Genomic DNA, 22,307 nt, shown 5'->3' on the forward strand with positions numbered 1-22,307 from the left:
GGTTGTATGACTCTACCAAAGTTTAAAATTTAAAATAATGTGCTGATTTAACATTATGTATGTATTAATTTGAGTTTGATAATAGTTAATTACTTTTTCTGAATATTTGATAATAGAAGTGAAAATGCGTAGGGTTTGATAAAAAATTTAGATATAAGGATTAGATTTAAGTAAGAAAGATTTTTGAGAGCACTCGACCCAGTATCATCCCTGTAATAGATTATGCAAGTTTAGCAATATTATACAAATGTACAGATTAGGAGGATTTGGCATAAGCTCTAAATGGTTTGAGGCCTCTACTTTGCATCATGGATGCTATTTTCATTTTTTTTATAGAAATAATATCATTTTATTAAATCTGCACTATTAGTAGAAATTACATCAATCATACGTAGATACAAATAGATGCATACAGAGATACAAATACATGTGAAGAACAAATATTAGACACAACAGAACTAAAAAAATCAATAGAATATTACACTATGAAATTCAGAAAACACTCAAAAAGTAGAACACTTATAGTTCCAAATTCCAATATGATTTGTGCATGCTTCCAATTGCATCGCTTGCTCTCTCCCAAATTTGCTAATCAATTGATTCAAACTCAAATGTTAAGATGAGATTTGATGAGATAGATCTAAGGAATTCTAAATTTGACAACCAAATTTGAAAAAATCCAAGATAAAAAAAACTACAAAAACTCTCACTAGAAGTCTCCAGTAAAGGAGAAAACTCTTGCCAAGAATTCCTTAGAGAAAAGAAGCTCTTAATAAGAAACTCTAGAATAGACTTTACAAGCAAAGGCAAAAGACCCCAAAAAAAAGGACATGGAAGGGACGGAGGGAGGGATTCCAAGAAAGGCCAGTTGGTCTCCCTCCTAGGGAAGAAAATGTTTTGTTTCCAAGGAAACGGAAAGTTAAAGAGAAAGAGAGGAGCTTAGGATTAGAGAGAGAGAGTTCAGCCAGAAATAACTATGCCTTGTTGATTATATAGATCCTGTATGTTGAGGTTTTGCAAAAGGCTACAAATCAATTCAAATGAATGGATTTTTTAAAGCTTTTAGGCTCAACTTGAAAATTTGTGTTCGAATTTAAATTCAAGCGCAAATACTATACGAGATTAAAGTTTGAGTTCGAGCTCCATTCAATCTCAAATTTATTATGCTTGAATTTGATGGGAAAGGTTGAAGTATTTATGTTTCTTTATTTGATAATTATCTTATAAACAGTACATATAAAAATTTATTACGTAATACAATGACAGATACACTTTACTATATAAAAATATAAATTAGAAGTGAAAACTAACATCAGCCTCATCGACCCAAATATTTGCAGGTTAGAACTCGATTCTATAACTTAATTGGATCTTCATTTTTTGGTTCGAATTTGAACGTGCCCTTGCCAAAAATTGAACTCTAATAAAGTCCAAATTATACTTTAAAAGCTCAATTCGTATACAACCCTAGGTTTAAATAGGTCTTAACTAGAAGGTCATCAAAGGTCAAGAGAGAGATTTGGCTAGCATTATTTTTAAAATGTAATCGATTCTCCAATGTCTTTGTGTTGGTAATTGAGGAGGGAAAAGACGTCTGTTGATCTAAAACCTGGCTTGTAGTTATAAATTCATCCATGCACCTCCTTGTCAGACATTTGGTCCAGCCTCTGTGACTCGTTAGTCACCATAAAGGCAGGATATTATTGTGATGGCAATTATTGGGCCTCCATGGCCCTGTAGATAGACTAAAAAGTCAAACCGCAAATTTCATTTTGGGACAAAGATGGACACATGCTGATAGCTTGACAGCGTATTGTTCATGCTTTAATAATTTTTCATATTGGTTATGCTGATAGCATGACAGTGGATTTTTGGAGTCTTTGGTAAGGGCTTCAAATGGCTTGGAAATTTGGGAGTGAAACATTGGGAAGCTGAAACCCACTCCCACATGAGAGGGCATTTGACATATCATTAGATCATGTTTATCAGAAGATTTGATTGGTGAAACCCCTAGCAAGAATATTCATCTGTAATCAAACTTGGACCTTTGGTTAGAGCCGCCCGCATATTCTGCAAAAATAAACCATCGAGGATGTGGAATCAGCCTATAACCATCAGCATTTTCATACCAATTTTAAACATTTTGTGCCTTGAATCGGACCAAATTAGATGACGCAAAAAGAGATGATCATGCCAAATTAAAGTTTGAGATATAAACATTAATTAAAGACCAAGGCTCTTTAGTAGACTAGTTTATTGCTGAAATTAATCCACCATATGTACCACAATTTAACTAGTGTAGAATAATATGGCTCTATAATGCTAGTGCAGATTATCATCTTTGTAGTTATCTTAGGATGGACCCGGCCTCATAGCCCTTCAACCCTCGGTGCCAGCTACTCGTACAAACGTTATCCTCCAAAAAGGTTGCATTTTCATCGAAATGAAACAATAATAATATCTTTTTGATAGAGTAAGAAACTAACACAAGAAACTGGATTTGACTATTTTGTGAGCAATCACACTTGTTGACTCATGCAAGAAACAACCATATCTGACTCTTCCCCAGCAGGTATAATTGTATAGGTTGATGCTCTGTGGGACCTGAAGGCTGTACTGCCGTCCTCATTTGCTCTTATAAATAAATGGATCGCTATTCATCTTCTCCCCTCATTTATTCATCACCGAAAAAACTACACAAACGTAGACACAATTATGTAGTTTTTATCCTTTTGTGAATTCATGTGTTAAACCCAAAAATGTTGTGTATTTTATTTGCTCCCCCTCCGGTAGCACAGGACCGGAGTTTGGATGTATATATGTAGAGATAAGAACTTACCAAGCAAATTCAGCCATTCATCAGAAAAGCGCTCCTATCCATTTCTCTTTTCTTCCCTTTTCTCCCCAAGAAATCACTTGTTACACTAGAAATTAAAGATTTTGTCATGCTCGAAATATTTGTCCTACTTAATCTATCCAAAAGAAAGAATATACTCCTCCTATATACTCCTCCTTTCTTTGTTTGTATATTGGCCTCTAGAGGAAAACTTTCTGCAACCTTACATTCATGGAGCAGAATCAAGTTGGAGGTAGGTTATTATATTTGGTGTAAGAGGTATTGATGCGCCTCAATCTTAAGCCATGGTTAGATTCTACGGTTTAGCTAACTATGTGATTTTGATTGAGCCGCGTCAATATCTCTCTATTCTATGCTTCCATGCCTCCCCCTCTAGGGCCTTGGTCTGTCATGGATGCAGGAGATATGCAATGCACCAAAAATAAGATCATCCTATACTTCTAATGATTCCTTCCAAGAAACATGCAGATTATAAAGGTAAGTCCTCTTCTTGACTTGATTTTAGCTGTGAACCTCTTGGTTAATATAATCTCATGTGAAACATATTCAATTAGCCTCTTACATGGGACCAATTTTTCTCCTTTTTGGTTCCTTTTTTTTATTCGTACATGATTTTTTTTTTAGTCTTTTCACTCAAGGTTTAGTGCACATATCATAAATGCAACTTCTTGTAGCATCTGTCGATGCATGGGATGATAGGTTTGATACTTTGATCAGTTAGAGATCTTGATATAATCACTAATGTGTGGAAGCTAAGAAGGGAATAGTGAAGTAGAAACTTGGTGAGGATGCCTTCCATGGAAGTACTTTCCTGGCTTCATTCGGAAAAGGAATTAGTACTTTTTCTTCTAACCTTCTGCCAAACAAAGATGACCTAATTTCACTAGTCATGATAGTGAAAGCAATACCCCCGTATTCCACCACCCAAAAAAAACCAAAATTTGAAAAAAAACAAAGGGAAAAGGTGTAAACAGGATAGGTGAACCTGGTGAATATTAATTTGGTTGGCTTAAATCCTCTTAACTTACGAAATGTGTATTGATATTTTATGTGGAAGACCCTCTAACCATAGTGCTGAGTGATGACAGATGTATTACACAATTAAATTTGGCAAGAACTGGTTGCACAGTCCAAAGTTTTTAAACGATGTAAAAGATGATTGCGTGGGGATGATGATGCTCACCGGCCCAATATGTCAAAGACAGCTGTTGATGATGAGAACCTTGTGGTTGAGCTACAACAAGAAGGTTTGAAATCTGAAAGCTTCTAAGAAATTGTAGCGGAAGAAAATAAACCTTTAAATACATGCAGAGTTTTTGTTGTTGGATAGTAAACCTTTCCAATTATCAAGATTCCTTGGAATAAAATAAATGACAAAGATATTATTAGTATGTTAGCAACGTTTTGAATAGGTCGTTGAAAGTTGCAGTCCAAATAGTGAATATGTGAATTGGCTCAAGTGTTGATACTCGAATTGGACAAGTGATTTGAGCACAATCAGTAAAGAAGGAAAACAAACAAGAAAAGCTTCAATGATCTAAATCACGTTTTGCATTCCAAAGTTTATTGTCATGTGTTTGGACAGTGCCACTTTTGTCACACAGGCAGGGGAGGATGTTTGACACAAAAAAAAAAAAGAAAAGAAAATGACCCATTAGAAATTTGTACCATCTTTCGAACTTTTTGTGCATCGTAGAAACCATGTAACTGGATAAATTTCTGTCTCTTGCTTTATGTTAGTTTATTAGTCTCCTTGAATGCCAATTGATATCAAAATTCTCAATTTTATAAATCAATCACAATGAACAATATAACAAGACTATTTCTCGTCTCTTTCATATCACTAAAATAACAATAATACGTCAAGATTATTTTTTTGACATCTTTGTGCTATGATCACTGTCCAACAACAATTAGAAATTTGCAAGATTGATGGTGAAAAGTATAGTCAGGATTAACTTTTGACATCGTTGTGCTATGATCACTATCCAACAACAATTACAAATTTGCAAGGTTGATGGTGAAAAGTATAGCATATTGATTTCCATGGCCAAAAATCAAAAAATATATTTAAGTTGGTTTTTAAAAGTAAAAATTTATATTAAAATAGTGCAATTTAGATGATTTTCTTTGTTGGCTTGTTACAAGTACTTTGCCAAAACAAAGTTCAAAACAAAAAAAAGGGTTATTTTTCAAGTAATGTAAAAACTCTTATTGTCTTTTCAGAAATATTTATTCACTATATTAAAATACCCTATAGACGTTGCATGGCTGTTTATATGCTTTTTCCACACTACTGAGTTGAATTATGAATTTAAATTGAAATTTGATTGGGGGTAGGTAGTAGATTTTGAGAACGGTATATTTATTGATAATTTGGATACTTTGGAATGGTTTGAATTAGTTGACAATTTTAATTTACATACATTGTTTGGAGAAATTGAGAGTAACTTTTGTAAAAAGACAAGGGAATATTGCCAAAATAGTTACCTCACATTTTCTAAAATTTTTTTTTTTAGTCTCTCGCATTTGAAATCAACCAAAACAGCCCATCAAATATAAAAAATTGTGCTTGTTTAGTCCCAGAGCTTGGTCATTACTATATGAAGAGAAATTTAGTTTAAGATTATGTACAATATACTTATTTTGAGTTTTTGTTCCTTTAATCTAATTAATTTAACCACACTGAAAAAAATTGTACATACAAAGAAATTGGTGTTAGGAATGGCAATGTAATAAGAGATGAGGACATTTCAGAATATCAGGGGCAATGTCAAAAGAAAATGGTGTTTTCTAAAATTGAGGGGGATAATTTTGAAACAAACTTAAAAATCTATAAAACTTTCAAGCCTATCCTAGAAATTTAGTAAAGTTATCGTCCTCAACACAATGTAGCTTTGCCATTGATTTCACCTCTCTATTGCTTACTCAGATTGTGATATTATCTCATACTGCTACTCAAACTATGTATACATGTGTGTATCCACAAATGTAAGTATGGTAAAAACCATTCTTAGCTTTAATAAATAGTTGTTGTTAAGTTCGTGAGTAAAGAATTATGTCCCACATTGATTCAAAAGATGGAGAAAGAGCTATTAATATGTAAGTAAGGACTCGAGACTTAGTAGCTTAAACTTTTGGATCAAAATTAGGTACCTGACTTATATATTGGACATTTTTGGTGGACTCTTTCGAGATTTTTCCCTCTAACAAGTGGTATCAAAGTTTCTGATTGCGAGTGTTGGCTATTTATTGGTAGGTGAATTCTTTTCGAAGTTGGGTAGCTGTGGAGAACCGAGTGCTAGAGAGTTTGGTTGGCGTTGGACCAAATGCATCATGGGCTTGGCAAGTGATCCGATTGGTCTTAAACTAAGGAGTTAAGGGTTGGCAGATTCTTGATGATGGACCAAAGTGCCAAGGAGTTTGGCTAGTATTGGACCAGATGCATCATGGATTTGGCAAGTAATCCAGTTGGTCTTAGATTAAGAAGTCAAGGGTTGGCAGGATTCAAAATCTAGTTTAGATGTTGAAAAAGAGTGGGTCCATGAGTTGGAGAAAAAATGACCTTTGGAGTTAAGATAGGGTTGAATTGAGTATTAAAGTAGGCTCAAAAAAGAGTTTATAAATTTGGATTCAATGTGAAAAGTTATTCATGAAGGGGGAGATTGTTAGGTTAGAAAGATGAAGAAAAGAGAGATTGTTAGGTTAGAGAGATGAAGAAGAGAAATTAATATGTAAATAAGAGTTCGAAACCTAATAGTTTAACCTTTTGAGTCAAAGCTGGATCTTGACTTACATATTGGACCTCTTTGATAGACTCTCTCAAGACTTTTCCTCCTAAAAGTTGTTAAACAAGTGCCAAATTTTGGTATACTCGGGATAGGAATTGTGTAATCAAAATTGGTTTGGTTTTGTTCAATTGACTCGATTTGTGATTTGAGGTAACAAATTGAGATAAGGGCAAAGGATAAGGTGGTAAACTATAAATTGCCCCAGCTTCCTCCATGCATGTAATGCCAATTTGCAGCTCAAATAATAGCCTTAACCACATAGACACATGGATATACCTTACTTTTTATTCTGTTGTATTGATTTACTAATAATCATTGCCAAAATATTATTTTTTCTAATTTACTGGTTATTGTATTCATTTGTTAGCCCTAAAGCTTGATCACTGCAAGAGTGGTATGAGAGCTCTAGCATGAGCCATTTGGGATGGCGAAAAACAGTGAGAAGAGTCTACGAAGATAATTAAATGAATATTGAAATCAATTGGAAACTTACAACTGAAGAAATTTGACAAAAATAATTGACCACTTTTAGTTGTGCAATTATCGCTATCCCTTGGGATAATTTCAGGGGAGGTTTATGATAATTTCACTTACTCCCCCCAATTTTAGAAAATTACACCGATCTCCCTTGCATTTACTGTTTAAGTAACAATATAGACCCATTATACTAGAATTATACTTTTTTTTTTTTTTTGTCAAAGGAGGCTAGAATTATACTTAAGTATCCTAATATACCCTTATGCAATATCATACATCAAAAGAAAGTGAAAAAAGATTTAGTGATCAATTTAACAAAAAAAAAAAAGTAACAAACACTTTCATCTAGACTTACTATGCTTCCACGATAATGTAAATCTAAAATCTCATCAACTTGTTCAAGCAAACTCCAACTTAATCCCCAAATTCTATCAATTTTGGCATCACTAAAACCCAAATTTTACTAAAATTGTACTCCAATTTAATCCCCAAATTCTATCGATTTCGGCATCATCAAAATCCCAAACTCTATCCGAATCACTTCCTCTACAAATCGACCATAACCTCCACCACCAACTAAAATACCCTCAAAAAGCTTCACGCTCCAAATTAACACTATCTTTTGTCTATTAACTAATATCACACCTCAAATTATGAACCCAACACCTATCACCTATCACCTTCCTTGAACAGAAAAGGACCTGGCCAACCACTATTGATGCCTATGCCAAGAGCAACCCCATACTCCAATGGCGTTAGGAATAGAGAAACTAATTTTTGTGACAAACCACCACCAATACTTGCAAATCAAACAAAAATGAAACCAAATGAAGATATTAGATTCTAGTATGTAACAGACATAATAGCATAACCCAGATTCGTCCATTTTTCTCTTCTGACCATAGCCCATTAATTTCATTTTTCCCCCTCTATCACAACCATCTTCATCGTCTCCATCTAATTTGACCATGAAATTTTCATTTACTCCCTCAATTTGTAATTTTGGAAATTTTGATTTTTTAATATATACAAATTATAATATGAGAAGAAATAAACAAGAGGGGCCAATAGTTAAGTACCACGGAAAGGGAAAAGTAGACAAGAAATAAATACTTTAGGCAGGTTTGCATGGTATAGTTGATTGGTGGAAGAGACAATGGGGTTATAGGCAGGAAAGAGAGAATCATAAGAGGTAAAAAAAAAAAAGGGAGGGAAAGAGAAAAAAAAACTTCTCTTAATTAAAATAGGATTAGGGATGATGACGAGTTGTTGTAGCTTTTTATTGTTTCTTTTACTTTTGGTTTGGTTTTTGTGTCCTACATATGTAGTAAATTATCTATTAAATAGAGGGTATTATAGTCATTTTATTAAATCAAGGGAGGTCGGTGTAATTTTCTAGAATTGGGAGGAGCCACGTGAAATTGTCAGATACCTCAAGGGAGGTTTCTAAAATTATCCCCTATGGGAAATTTCAACAACATTGTTAGAGTCGAAATCAAAACTGGAAATGACCTCTGTACCTTTAAGCCCTCTATACATAGAAATTGAAGGTTGGGGCAAGGTTTCAAGGTTTTCAAGCACTTCCTGAATTGAATGTTGTGCAGACAATCTTCATGGATCCCAAAATTAGCGTTAGATCATTTTTCATATCACACACAAAAAAAGCCTAAAAAATAAAAAAAAAATTTGCGTAGTTGAACTTTGGTTTTTACTGCCATTTAGAACTAATTGATATTTTTGTAATTTCGACTACTCATGAAGACGCGGAAAGGAGATTAGGTGGTGCAAATGATCCACTTGAACATAGGCCTAGGTTGAGTCTGAATCCATTTAATTTTTGCCAAATATCTATTTATAGTGAGAAAATATATAATACATGTATAGATCATTTTCATGAACGGGGTTTGCTATTAATATACATATATACATGCATACATACAATATATATATATATATATATATATATATGTATGTATGTAGATCATGTGCATCCTTATCAACAAGCATTATTACGTTTGTTTTCAAGGTCTTATTGAAAAGGTTAAGGTAGAGAGTTCTTTAGAGTTTGATAGTAATATAAAATTCTACATGTTTTAAGTATAATCCTTGCTTAATTTCAATAAAGTGAAAATGCTTCGGTACTAAGCTGGTGGAGCAGGATGCCAGCAACTAAATGATGTCAAGTTACATTTGTTGCACAAAAATTATTTACTTGTATCACAAACACATTTTTTAACATACATTTCTATTTTCTCAACTACTTTTTTATTTCACATATATTATATTACAAAAAGTGTCATAGTAATTGTTCCAAATTTGAGGGGAGGGGGAGAGGAGAGGGAGGACAAGCTGGGTCGCATTGTGGAAGGGAGTGTAAGTGGGAGGTTTCGAGCCCCCCGTCCGAAACCTCTCACTTACACTTAAAAAAAAGTTACAAAAAATAATAATTATTCCAAACAATATTTCAAATAAATTCCTATCCAAACACACTTAGCCTATTAACAACAAATATGTCACACTATGCAAGAAAAAAAAATAGTCTATGCGGAATTTTCATTTTTTTTCTTGTTCTTTTCAAACTATACAAAGTTTATAAAACTTCGGAAAACTTTCAGCGGCTAATGGATATTGTCCAAACACTAAATTATCTCTTCTAATTTGGACAAGTGTATTAAATCAATTTTCCCAAGTTTCTTTCTTTTTTTTTTTTGTTTAAAAACAGACTCTAAATCTTATAGAGAGGATCATGACTTTTTCTTTTCACAAGATCAAAGTAGTCACCATATATACAAGAGAATTACGTACCACCCTTTTTTTGGACTATGCCATTTTGCTGGCTGATTTTCAATCCAGCATTTAATAAAGGTCATCCACTTTTCTATGAAAGAAAAGAAAAGAAAGAGCCAAATTGGAAATACTGATATATTAAATTTTTGTGGTCCTATTGCTAATTACGTAGTACATGTCTTGGTTGAGAGTTAGGTGTAACCGTGAACAAAATTTTTTTCGTTTTCTTGCGTATATATCCCCTTTCCGATAAGGTTGCCATGAAAGGGGACAGAAATTGAGGGAATGGACGAAGGAATCATTTATGTCCACTGTCCAGTTCTTGTGAATTAGCAGCAACCATGACTCTAGTCTCAGTGGGTCTATTTTGTCTAATATTTTCAGCTGCATTGCAATAAATTCTGGTTTTTAAAAAAAAAAAAAAAAGAAAATTCTGGTTTTTGTATATAGGGATCGAAGGGTTAAATTAACACCCTATATCTGAAATCTGCACTTTTGATGGCTTAATAAGTAGTATACTTATATTGATTATGTATAGCATTAATCCTCCGAAGTGGAGCATAAGGTATGGATTTAGTTGACAAATTGATAAAGTCAAATCGGTCATATTTTATTCATGTATAATTCTCAGATGTTTGCATGTTAAACAGTTTATATATATATTCTTTTCCCAAAAAAAAAAAACCACTTAGGATGATCAAGAAAAAAAAATGAACCAACACTCTAATTTTTGTTCTTTTCTAAAAGTCACTGAAGAAATAGATAAGCTAACAATCTAATTTTTCTACAATAAGTTTAACGTTTTGCTTTTTAATAAATGGTCCTCGTTTGATTACTCTAACATTTAATATCTTAGCGACGTAAAATTAACATTATAGTATTAGGACTAAAATTAACTACAAAGTTTTGCTTGTCAATATCCTAATTAAATTAATCTTCTATGACAACTAATCTAAATTTAAATTTGAAGTCTAAATTTTGCAAATATATCATGTATCCAACCGTAATAATATTATACACTGCCAGTGTATATAAGATTAACTATATCTAATGACCTTTTATGTTGTCAAGGGAGGAATTGTCATTTAGAAGTTTAAATGAAAATTCCTACATTTACCCTCTTTAATGAAGATTATCCAACTCCCAAACAGTTACCAGATGGCAATGTCAAGGTGTATTAATGGCTTTGATTGACAACCAAATTAAGGTCCTAAATCATAATTAGTTGAATCCTTCTTCTTTATCTTTTGGCTAGCTTTGGCAAATAAATTCTAACCTCGTAACAACTACTAATCATTCATCTTCCTACCAATCTATTGTAACATTATCCTTTTCTTAGTGCCTTGATGACATTAATTAAGCATCAGCCTGAGATCATATATACGGACCAAGTCTAGAACAATGGTTCACGAATTACCTTTTTGGATGCAGACAAAAATACAACTATACATATTATATATGTGTCTTAATGATTGATTTATTTTGACCTCTTTTCGCGAACTTTGTCTCAGTTTGTGATATGATAGAAAAATCTAAATCAGGAGACCCACGAAGGAGATTCTTTCAGATTTGAAAAATTTTGCATGGTTGTCTGTCCCTTGGCTATCTCTTTCCTTTTGATTGTAAACTAAAAAAGTACAGCAGAATGATTTTAGATGACTGGCTAAAAAATGGATTTATACGGAGGATGAACTGAAAAACGTTTTGCCTAATTACAGAAAACAAAAGTCAAAAAAGAATGAGAAGAAGGAAGGAAAAGGATGTATGAAGCTTGAATTAACCATGCAGGACCTAAAATGGCTAAAGAAAGATTTTAGATGGTCGTGGACAAAGCTCAATCAGCCTGAGTTTTCTAACCTAATGAGGCAAAGAAATTTCTCGATTTAGAATTGATTGAATTTTTGCTAGCTTTATTTTGGGATTTACGTATTTATTTTGATAATTACATGGGAAGTTTACAAATGTTTTAAAGTTCATTTGGCCCCTAAAGGTTCTCAAATTTGTCTACTTGATCACATACTGCACCACACCTATAACACAAGAATTTGATGGATGTCAGCTTAGCTTGATCAGAATCTTTTCTTTCTCTGGTTTTTTTTTTTAATTATTTGGGGGTTTAAATCTGGTCAGAATCTTGGTAAAAGGTTGTTTAGAACCTCCTCCTTTTCCTTTTTGTGCTCAATTAAGCAGTCCTTAGAATCCAATCATTTGATACTTCACGGACTAAATAGATATTTTTGATTAGATACCAAAAAGAAAAATGTCCAGGTTGCTTGAATTATTTATCAGTCTATCACACAATACTTTAAAAATGCAAAAAATCTGTATAAATTACTGGTTTTTGAAATTTTTATAGAAAATATATTATACTAATTTGATGTATGTAAAATTAAAAAATTTAATCACGAAAAACGTAAAATTTTTTTAAAAAAATAGTAATACAAACAAAGTGACCCTTCACAGAGACTATAGTACACCACACGCAGGAGGCGCACTTTATGATTGCACTACAGCAAAATGAAGATGCCGATTCCAGCTGCTTTTGCACAATTTTCAAAGCCAGGCATACACTTACAAAAGTACGGCATGAACTTTTAACGATAAGACCATTGGTCGTTTCATTTGCAATAGGAAAGTGCTTGAAATTTTCTGCTGGAGTGGACTTTGGGTGCATGCATACAAGATTAGTTGCTAGCTAGGGGAATCCAACAACTCCAAGGTTAATAGAAAATGAAAAAGAACGAATAAGAATTCAACAAGCATCTTTGATTTGATGTCGTGAAAGTGATGCATTACTTCTAACCAAAAGTCAGAAATGTTCGTGGGAAACTGATGTTGTAATGTGGCCCGGTATGGCATTTCACTCGTCTACAAATAATTGTTTATTGCCTGCAATAGGAAGCAAATTTTGTAAACAAATGAAAGTACAGGATTTATAGGAAACCACAAAAAAAAAAAAAAAAGATTAACCTTTAAAATATTCATTTATTAAACCAATAGTGATTTTACTTTCATTTTTTATTTTTTATTTTTTTTAAGCAAGGAAGTGATGGAATTTAGAAAGCTGATAAGGAGAAGGATGAATTTGAGTCCAAAACGTCTAATTCGTCCGGCATCAATTTCAACTACTACACCAACGTTTCCTTGACAAATGCTGGATAGTTCATATTTTCTAGGCCATAAACTAGTGATGCTTCAAGTGGTTATAGTATTCTCCGTACGCACAAAAACTCAAGAATCCTATTCTGCATCATTGTTGATTATTTACGTGTATCCTATTAAATGGTCCCTTTGACATGCTCAAAATTGTCAACCAGGAAAAGAAATTTAGGTAAAGGACTGTTTAAGAATTATGGAGAATCTAGAAGAAAGATGAAAAGGAAGAAATGGCTGAAATATGCAGAAGGGATAATGCGAGCTATATTCTAATGTTTTGCATCCAATGGTTGATAGATTCATGGAAAAAACCAATTATTTTGCTTCTGTATTTTTTTTTATAATATTATCACTATACCTTCTAACTTTTTTTTTCAACATAAGAAATATCCCAATTTATGCTCTACTAATCTTCCTGCGACTGTGCATCCCGTCCCCAAGAATACACAATCAATAGAAGGGAATTCGAACACACGATCATCATCCCTTATAACTGTGCACCCCGTCCTCAAGAATACATAACCGATAGAAGGAGGGGTCGAACACAATCATCAGATTCGTAACTATCAGCCTTCGACCATCCGAGCCAACCCATGGGCTTCACTATACCTTCTAACCTGAAATTATATAAAATCTTTCTTGACTTTTGGGCAAAAAGCCACAGGAAGTCTTGCTTACTAAAAATAGAGGTGCATTGATTGTGGGAGACTTCTATTTTGGACTGCTTTAATAATTTAGATTGTACTCAACTTTATCGCTAGATTGACGAACTAATTTTGTTATGGGCCAAACACTATTTTTTATTCTTGTTATTGTTTTATTTCTTCACCTATGGGCTATTTACTTAGTTGACGTCCTTGATAAGTTCTTGACCAATGCTGATATACTCTCCCTGGGAAACCTAAGATAATTCAGCCATCTCCGGGAGAAAATTATTCTTGACATGATGAGAAAACTATGGTAATTTTGTTTAAATTGCATATCTGCTTATTTGTTGATTTTGTTTAGAGTTCATAAGTGCATATATTAGTAATGTTGATCTGAGTTGATAAGTGTGTTGTATATGATTTGTAAGACAGAGAACTGTAATGTCAATCCTTTAAATTTTGGACTAGTTTAAATTTGGTCCTTCCTAATTCTAGTTTTATATTTTTGCTTTCATCTTTTTCATTGTTGTAATCTTGTCCCTCATTTTTGCTGCGGCACACTTGATCCATATTTGGAACTTTTAGGATTATCTACAAGAGAAAATTGAAATTCCGAACATCTTAAAAGAAGGTCAATTTTGCTTATGGACGAGTGTAAGGAAATATGTAGAAGAAAACATTCATAGAGTTTCACTTGAATGAAGAAATCTAAAGGGGTGGAAGGGTTGGGTTGAATGATAAGAGAAGAGAAATTATAAATAGAAGGTTTTGGATTCAAAATTTTTCCATTTACAAACATTTTTTTATACCATATAAGAATGAGTTGTGGTCTCGGCAGGGAGGGGGGATTTGAATTTCAACTGCATGGATAGAGACTTTTTGGGAATGTGGAATGTTGTGTAATTTTTTTAAAAGTTTTAGTACAACCGAGGACAGATTGAGTTTAGGTATATTTACTGAAATACTCTTATTTTGGTACATTTAAAACTTTGATTTATGGGATAATTTTAGAAACCTTCCTCGAGATTTGTCATAATATTATTTAACTCCCCTCATGTTTTCAAAATTTCACTTACCTCCCTTGTTAACTTGACAAGACTAAATATTCCTATCAAAGGTCACAAATTAACAACATTACCCTTGCCCTTAATAACTATTCAACCAAAAAGCCAAAACAAAATAAAAATTTAAAAGCAAAAAATGTAAATTAAAAAAAATTGCTAGCTAATAATGATCTATATTTCTTTACATTGGAATCATGGTGGAATAACAAAGGATATGAATAAATTAAATCTAATCAAAATTAACCACTTAGAAGGATTTTAGAAAGTGATTAACACTTTAAAAAATTTCGTGCACAGTTACAATTAAGTAAGGAAGTCAAGATATTTTTTTGAAAAATATGTTTTAATTCATGGTATTTTTTAAATCGTATTGAAAACTAAAATAATCCCTTCATATGTGTGAATTTTTCAAGGTTTTCTTTTATTCCAATACAACTAAAATAAATAGTTTACGTCAAGAAATTTACATCTTATAAAAATTAACCTTATATTTTTATTGTTGTTATAAATTTCATAACTAGGATAATATAAGGGTAGTATTGGAACAAAAGTTTTATCTTTCTTGTATTTCCTCTAAACAGATTAAAATGTTACAAGAAATGTTAATTCAAGGGAGGTAAATGAGATTTTAAAAACCTCAAGGGAGCTGAATGATAGTATAAGAAACCTCGGGGGAGGTTTCTGAAATTATCCCTTGATTTATAGAGACATCTAGGCATTTCTGAGATAGGAAATTATTTTGCAACCATTTTTACATTGAGTGCAACTCATATAAGTTTATGTGTCAATGTAATTACCGAAATGATGTCATAGACACATTTAATTGAAGTGTAGTTTTTGTTGTGCAATTAACACAAAGACATATTAACACATTATGCAATTAACACGTTGCTATAATTAACCGTTGGAGGATATTTTTTTGTCTAAAGCAACTTATGTCTGCTCTTGGACGATTTTCAACAGACATCTGTAGGGGCCTTTTGGGAATGGTAAAAGTGTAAAAGCATTGATAAAGTAAAGTGTACACGTGTGTGCTGCAATTAAAAATATACTATTATAATTTTTGTTATATTTGATGACTATTTCTTTCTAGAATGTATTATTATTTGTTCAATAAAAAATTCTCTTTAACCATAGGTACATAACACCCGCGCGATGCGAGGGCACTCCTCCTAGTAATAATAAAAAATAGAACATTTGAATTAATTAAATAGTACTGAATTTTCTAAACAAAACTTTGGCCCTGTTTGATAACTTAATTTAACATATAAATTTAATAGATTCAGATTTTAACATATTTAAATACGTTTGATAATAAAAATAAAATATCTAAATTAATTAAGTTACACTGAATTTTCTAGGCAAAACTTGCTCTAAAAAATAAATAATAAACTATTCACTTATCACTTGGGTTTTGTTTGATAACCCAATTTAGTACTTAAATTTAATGGGTTCAAATTTTAACATATTCAAATGCATGTGATAACCAAAACTAGAATATCTAAATTAATTAAATGGCACTGAATTTTCTAATTAAAATTTGCCCCAAAAATGAAAAATATATTATTCACTTATCACTTAGGTTTTGTTTGATAAAATTGAATCTGAATTCCAAAATTTGAATACTAAAATAGTTAATTTGCTGAATTTTAAACACTAAAAAAATATATGAATGCCTGAATCTTAATACTAAACCTATTTGAACCTAATTATACTATTTGATAAACATCTATAGCTGAATGCTCAATAAGCTAAATTGTACAATTTTGTCATTCTATCTTTTCATCCAAAAAAGAAATAGAACCTATGATTTAATTAACTAATTGTTGATATGAAAATGATAATTATTATTTTAAATTAAATTAATATAAAAAGATGAAATATATTATGAAAAAAATGAATTTGAGATCGGTGAGTACAATAGTAGCAGATAAAAAAATGAAAAAAAGAGCAAAATTGTGAAAGAGTGGAAAGATGAAAAAAAGATAAAATTATGATAGAGTAAAAAGATGTGTGGAGTATAGAGAAGCTGTGAAAGTCATTAAATAAAGAGAAAAAAGAAATATAAAGCTGTTAGATAGAGAATATCAAATTGTTTAATTAGATAAGAATTTTGAATGTAGTTCACAAATATCGGTAGATTTTTTGTATTTAGTACTACTTAATAATTTAGTAATTTAATGGATTTAAATTTTAGTTTTATCAAACGTACCCTTTATGTGATGTACACTCAAATCTATCATATTTAGTATTTAACAATTTAGTAACTTAATGGATTCGAATCTATTATATTTAATACTTAATAATTTAATAATTTAATGGATTGAGACTTCAAATTTCAGTTTATAGATTTTCATTTTATTAAACACACCCTTACAAAAGATTTAAGCACGAAAGGCACGAAACTTTGACAAAGGCCCATTATAGTTGGGTTCTGGCATTGCTATTCTGAACTAAGTGCAGGCCCTCCAAAGATTACCTAAATCTTAATCTACAGAAATCTTTGGGCTACAACTGCCAAAACTCAAAAACAAACGACACTTGACACAAGAAATTTGGCAGCCCAATGGGATGCTAATCCCAGTATCCCACCCAAAGACGGAGGAAATTTTGTGGGACAGAAGTAAATAATAAGGAAAAAAAAAAAAGAAAATATAACATGGCATTCAATTCCCCTCCACAAAAAATTACAAAAACTGATTTATCCAAAATCAAAGTCATCCTCTACTTCTGTCTTTCAAGTTTGTCCTTTAACTGATTAAGCCCAAACTTTTTTCTTCAAAGAGAAAATTTGAAGAAAATCACCATGATTATAAACCTCTTATCCACTCCTCCATGCTCATCTTCTTCTTCTTCATTTTCTATCATTAATTTCATGAATTCAAGATCACCCTTTTCAGAGTTTTCTTTGAGGACCAAAACCCACTTCTCAAAATCTTTTCTTTCTTCAGTTTATTGCTCACCCTCTTCTCCACATTCAAGTTTTCACTGCCAGAATCAATTTTTATGTCCAAAGGAGAAACGCCCACATGGTAGAAGTAAAATTTTGAGTACTTGGGCAGTTCCAGGACTTGATTTTGCAGGGTTCGAGAGTGCCCAGTCAATTCTTGTAGCAGCTGGAGTGTTAACAGCTATAATCATAGTTCATGAAAGTGGTCATTTTTTGGCAGCTTATCTTCAGGGCATCCATGTAAGTAAATTTGCAGTTGGGTTTGGGCCAATTTTGGCTAAATTCAATAAGGATAATGTAGAGTATTCTGTTAGAGCATTTCCACTTGGTGGCTTTGTTGGATTTCCTGATAATGATCCTGATAGTGAAATTCCAGTTGATGATGTAAATTTGCTGAAAAATAGGCCTATTTTGGATCGAGTGCTTGTTGTTTCAGCTGGTGTTATAGCTAATATAGTGTTTGCTTATGTTATAATCTTTGCACAAGTAGTATCTGTTGGATTGCCTGTTCAAGAGGCCTTCCCTGGGGTTCTTGTGCCTGACGTTAGGCCTTTGTCAGCAGCGTCCCGAGATGGGATGCTGCCAGGTGATGTTATTTTAGGGGTAAATGCAATTGGGCTTCAAAAGACGGGGCCTAATTTGGTTGCTGACGTTGTTGATGAGATTAAGAAAAATCCTAAGAAGAAGGTGTTGCTTAAGGTTGAGAGAGGAGGACAGAATGTGGATATCAATATTACACCTGATATGAATTCGGATGGAACAGGGCGAATTGGGGTCCAACTGTCACCCAATGTTAGGATTTCAAAGGTTATGCCAAGGGACACCTTAGAAGCTTTAAGTTTTTCAGGACGTGAGTTTTGGGGTCTTACATCAAATGTCCTGGACAGCTTAAAGCAGACTTTTCTCAACTTCTCACAATCAGCTAGCAAGGTTTCAGGACCTGTTGCAATTATAGCTGTTGGTGCTGAGGTTGCAAAGTCAAATATAGATGGTCTTTACCAATTTGCAGCTGTTCTGAATCTTAATCTTGCAGTAATAAACCTTCTTCCATTGCCCGCCTTAGATGGGGGTACCTTGGCCTTGATCCTAATAGAAGCAGCCAGAGGAGGGAGGAAACTGCCTTTAGAAATAGAGCAGCAAATTATGTCATCTGGCATCACGCTTGTCATAATTCTGGGGATATTTCTTCTTGTACGGGACACATTAAACCTCGAATTCATACGCGATATGTTGTGATTAATTACCTCTTGTCATCTGGTTGATTTCAGGCTGAATGCCAACAGAAGTTGGTCAGTGACAAGTCACTCTTTATTATAAGTGAGCAGAAAGGAAGCAGAATTTATTTCACTTATCTCCTCCTGAGACATTCTGCAGGAGGGAGCAGTTGGCTCCTTCTTGATCTTGATAAGTCTTCTGAGCAAGGATCATACTTATTCGTCATTGCATTAGCAAATCTTAAGCAGGGGCTATTCAGAATTCATCAAAAACTACTCTACCAGATATTTTGTGCACATCTGTACAATTTCCACTCCATATACTTCTGCTTTCATTGACCACATTTGTATATCAGAACTTGTCATTAAGGCTCCTTCTATTAGCTTGACACTTTTGCTATAGAATATGAGAATTGCCAGAACTGAAAATTGTCAATATGCTGACCATCTGTTTTTTGGTCAATGATGTTTTAAATTAGATTCTATTTTTTCTTTCGCATTTTTCTTGCCTTTGACATACTTACTGGAATTACTGAAGGTGGTATTTTGTTGTGTGAAACATTCAATGCATTGTCGTCTTTATTGCTTATTGCCTCTGATCCTTGTTCATGCGTAGCTCATTACCAATTATTCACTGAAAATGGTTAACTCCAGAGACTACTATGTTGATATTAAGATGCGGCAGCACTTGCCAAGGAAAGCTGCATGCAGCTAATTTTGAACCCAGAACAGGAACAATAAATCTTTGTCTAAAAGGGATTACCCATTTTGTTACCTTATCATTGTGTTTGTGTTGCATCTAAACAGAAGACTAAGTCATTCACTTGGCAGAAAAGTTCGTTGAATGTTGTTTCTCCTCAATATTAGGTTTATAAGTTGCTTAAAATTACTCTTGATATTCACACTTGCTTGATACTGTGGAATTTGGTTTGTTCTTTTTTTCTCTGTTTTTGCTTTCTCATTGCATTGAGGAGCTGTATGGCCATCTGGTGTTCCTTGAAGTGCATGAGTATGTTATTCAAGTAAGGCTCTCCTTTAGTTGTTTAACTCTTGTCTTAACTGCTGCACCCGGGAATTAGTCTCACATGTTTGGGGAGGGGGGGGGGGTGTGTTCAATTTTGCAAGTGTGATATGCAATAGTTACATGGTTCTCATCATGTAGAATGATGCAAGAAAACCTATATGGTTATTGCATGTATCACAATGCCTACAAGTGAGCGGATCAATCCAATGCATGTATTTGTTGTTCTGAATGATGGGGAGTATAGCACTTAGTTTCTTTTGCGCCTTAAGAAACACCATCTTTTTGTTTTGGATTTGGAAGAAGAACACTATAGTCTACGTGTAGATTTCATAAGAGATCATTTGAGGAAAACAAGTCTGTAATACGGTGCCATATCTAACTGATAAATAGTGCAAATGTATTGGTTTATGTAATTTATCTAGTACTGTTTGTCCTAGTCTTTGGAGAAACATCTGCTTTTGATTGGTAATAATAACAACTTTATATGATCATATGGTAACAATACTAATGACTTAATAAATAGCTCATTAAGTTTTAGTATTAACAAAATCAGAAACAAGCTTTTGAGAATAACTTGATGAGGAGCGAAGGCTGAATGTGGGAATAAGTTGATGAGAAGCAAAGCTTTGAATGCTTGATTAGAAATTTAGAATCTGTCAGAAAGCATTAACAAATACTTGTCAATGATTCAAAAAAACAAATGTTTTATTGAACTAAATGTTGAGTTAATCATATATTACTCTATCTGGTGGCTAATGCCTGAAAAGGGATTTGAGTAACAATGTGATGACATCGAATTTGCATATTTAGGTGGAATGGCCTGGAATGGACTTATAGCCTATAAATCTGTATACAGAAAAGGAAAATTCTGAATAAAAACCTAACTGTGCACAAGTACTAAAGAACGCCAATCTTTCTCTTAGCAAAAGTAAAAGTGACAACAAAAGTCTAACCTTTTGTGTCATTCAAGCTAAATTTGACTAAGCAAAGACTATCAAAGAAGACTGCCTAATGCAAAAACTCATTCATCTCTTCTCATATAGGGAGAGATACCATCAACTAAATTTATATGTATGAAAAATGTCACTCTTAGCATGGTCATGAGACGCAAAACATTCAAATTGGACAATTGTGTTTCTTGTACCAGCCAACCTCTCTTACCATATTGTTGCCAATTGGAGGAAAGGTGATTCTTCTTGGTTGGCTGCCCTGGCTGACTAAAGGTGTTTATTGGTATCTTGCTTCTCCCAACAACTGACTGACTTGTACACTGATCTCCTTTTCAAGAGTGTGTGATCAAGGCATAATATGTTGAACATGATTATTATGCACTTTGTATCTAAAATGTACATAATTTTTTAAAGGAAGATGGTGTTTCAACTGTTTGCATTTTGGTTGAGTTTTCAAGCAAAGTTTATTGTTCTTCTTGTTGAGTAGTGTCATTTCATTCATGCATAGGTGTTGCAAATGAAAGTGATGATTTTTTTTTTTAATAGCATTTTTCAACATCCAAAGCCTCTAGACCATCATTGAATGTATACGTATCTTATCATTTGCATCAATGTACTGCAACCTTTCATCACAAAATCTTTTATTGTTAAAATCGCCTAACAATACACAATTGTAAATCCCATAAACCACCTTGTACAAAGATTGGATATTGCCATAATATTCTTCCATGTTCAACTATATTACTAGCATAATCCTCTATTAATACAAACTTTTTTGGAAGCTATTATGTTTCACCAAACAAGTAATTGCCTGAGTTTGCATAGAAAGAAAACTACACTAACTATAACCATAATTACAACACAACCATACCCTGCAAATTAGCACCAACATTTCTAGAGTTAATATAAAGCTGGAAAAATGAGACAAACAATAAAACAGTTCATGATTAAGTACAATTGGGAAAAAAGAAAGCTAATTTTCTATGTAATTTTGAGAAATGATTTATAGTACAACAGGAAAAGAAACTTTAATCAATCATAGAAAGGCGCTGTTTAAATGTAAGAGTTGAGTGAGCTACTAATTAAACATAATTAATCAATATCCAAGGATTAGAACATTTTCATTAATTTGTAAAGCTTGATTCTATAGTCATAAACTAGACAACACATAAAAGCAGTAGAAGTCTATATGGTTAAACAAAATGACCTCTAGTGAAAATCTTCTGTCTCAACCTATACAGTAGATCTTCTGTTTTGGCCCATCAAGGTAGAAGTGGAGAAATAAAAAATGGAAAAAAAATCACATCTTCCTCAAAGGAAAGCTATGCCATGTGTTAAAAAATTGGAGTGTTACAGTAAACATCCATGTCTTTTTATATATTAGGTAGAT

The 22,307-nt window shown here is 32.9% G+C and overlaps 1 protein-coding gene and 1 long non-coding RNA gene across 2 annotated transcripts; both read left to right on the top strand.

Moving 5' to 3' along the window:
- Positions 1 to 2,637: 2,637 nt before the first annotated feature.
- LOC140007528 (uncharacterized) lies at positions 2,638 to 4,737 on the top strand. The gene is made up of 2 exons (XR_011814841.1): positions 2,638 to 3,334; positions 3,946 to 4,737. It is a non-coding gene; the product is annotated as an uncharacterized lncRNA (long non-coding RNA).
- Positions 4,738 to 17,469: 12,732 nt separating this feature from the next.
- On the top strand, positions 17,470 to 19,442 carry LOC113688992 (probable membrane metalloprotease ARASP2, chloroplastic). The gene has a single exon (XM_027206820.2). It carries the CDS (start codon positions 17,586 to 17,588, stop codon positions 18,963 to 18,965), a length of 1,380 nt encoding a protein of 459 aa, XP_027062621.1. The 5' UTR covers positions 17,470 to 17,585; the 3' UTR covers positions 18,966 to 19,442.
- Positions 19,443 to 22,307: the final 2,865 nt, after the last annotated feature.

This window comes from Coffea arabica, chromosome 5c (assembly GCF_036785885.1).
Source record: "Coffea arabica cultivar ET-39 chromosome 5c, Coffea Arabica ET-39 HiFi, whole genome shotgun sequence".
NCBI classification, from domain to species: Eukaryota; Viridiplantae; Streptophyta; class Magnoliopsida; order Gentianales; family Rubiaceae; genus Coffea; species Coffea arabica.

Bases quoted from the DNA above. Each gene is read 5' to 3' on its own strand.
- LOC113688992 (XM_027206820.2), top strand. From the start codon at position 17,586: ATGATTATAAACCTCTTATCCACTCCTCCATGCTCATCTTCTTCTTCT.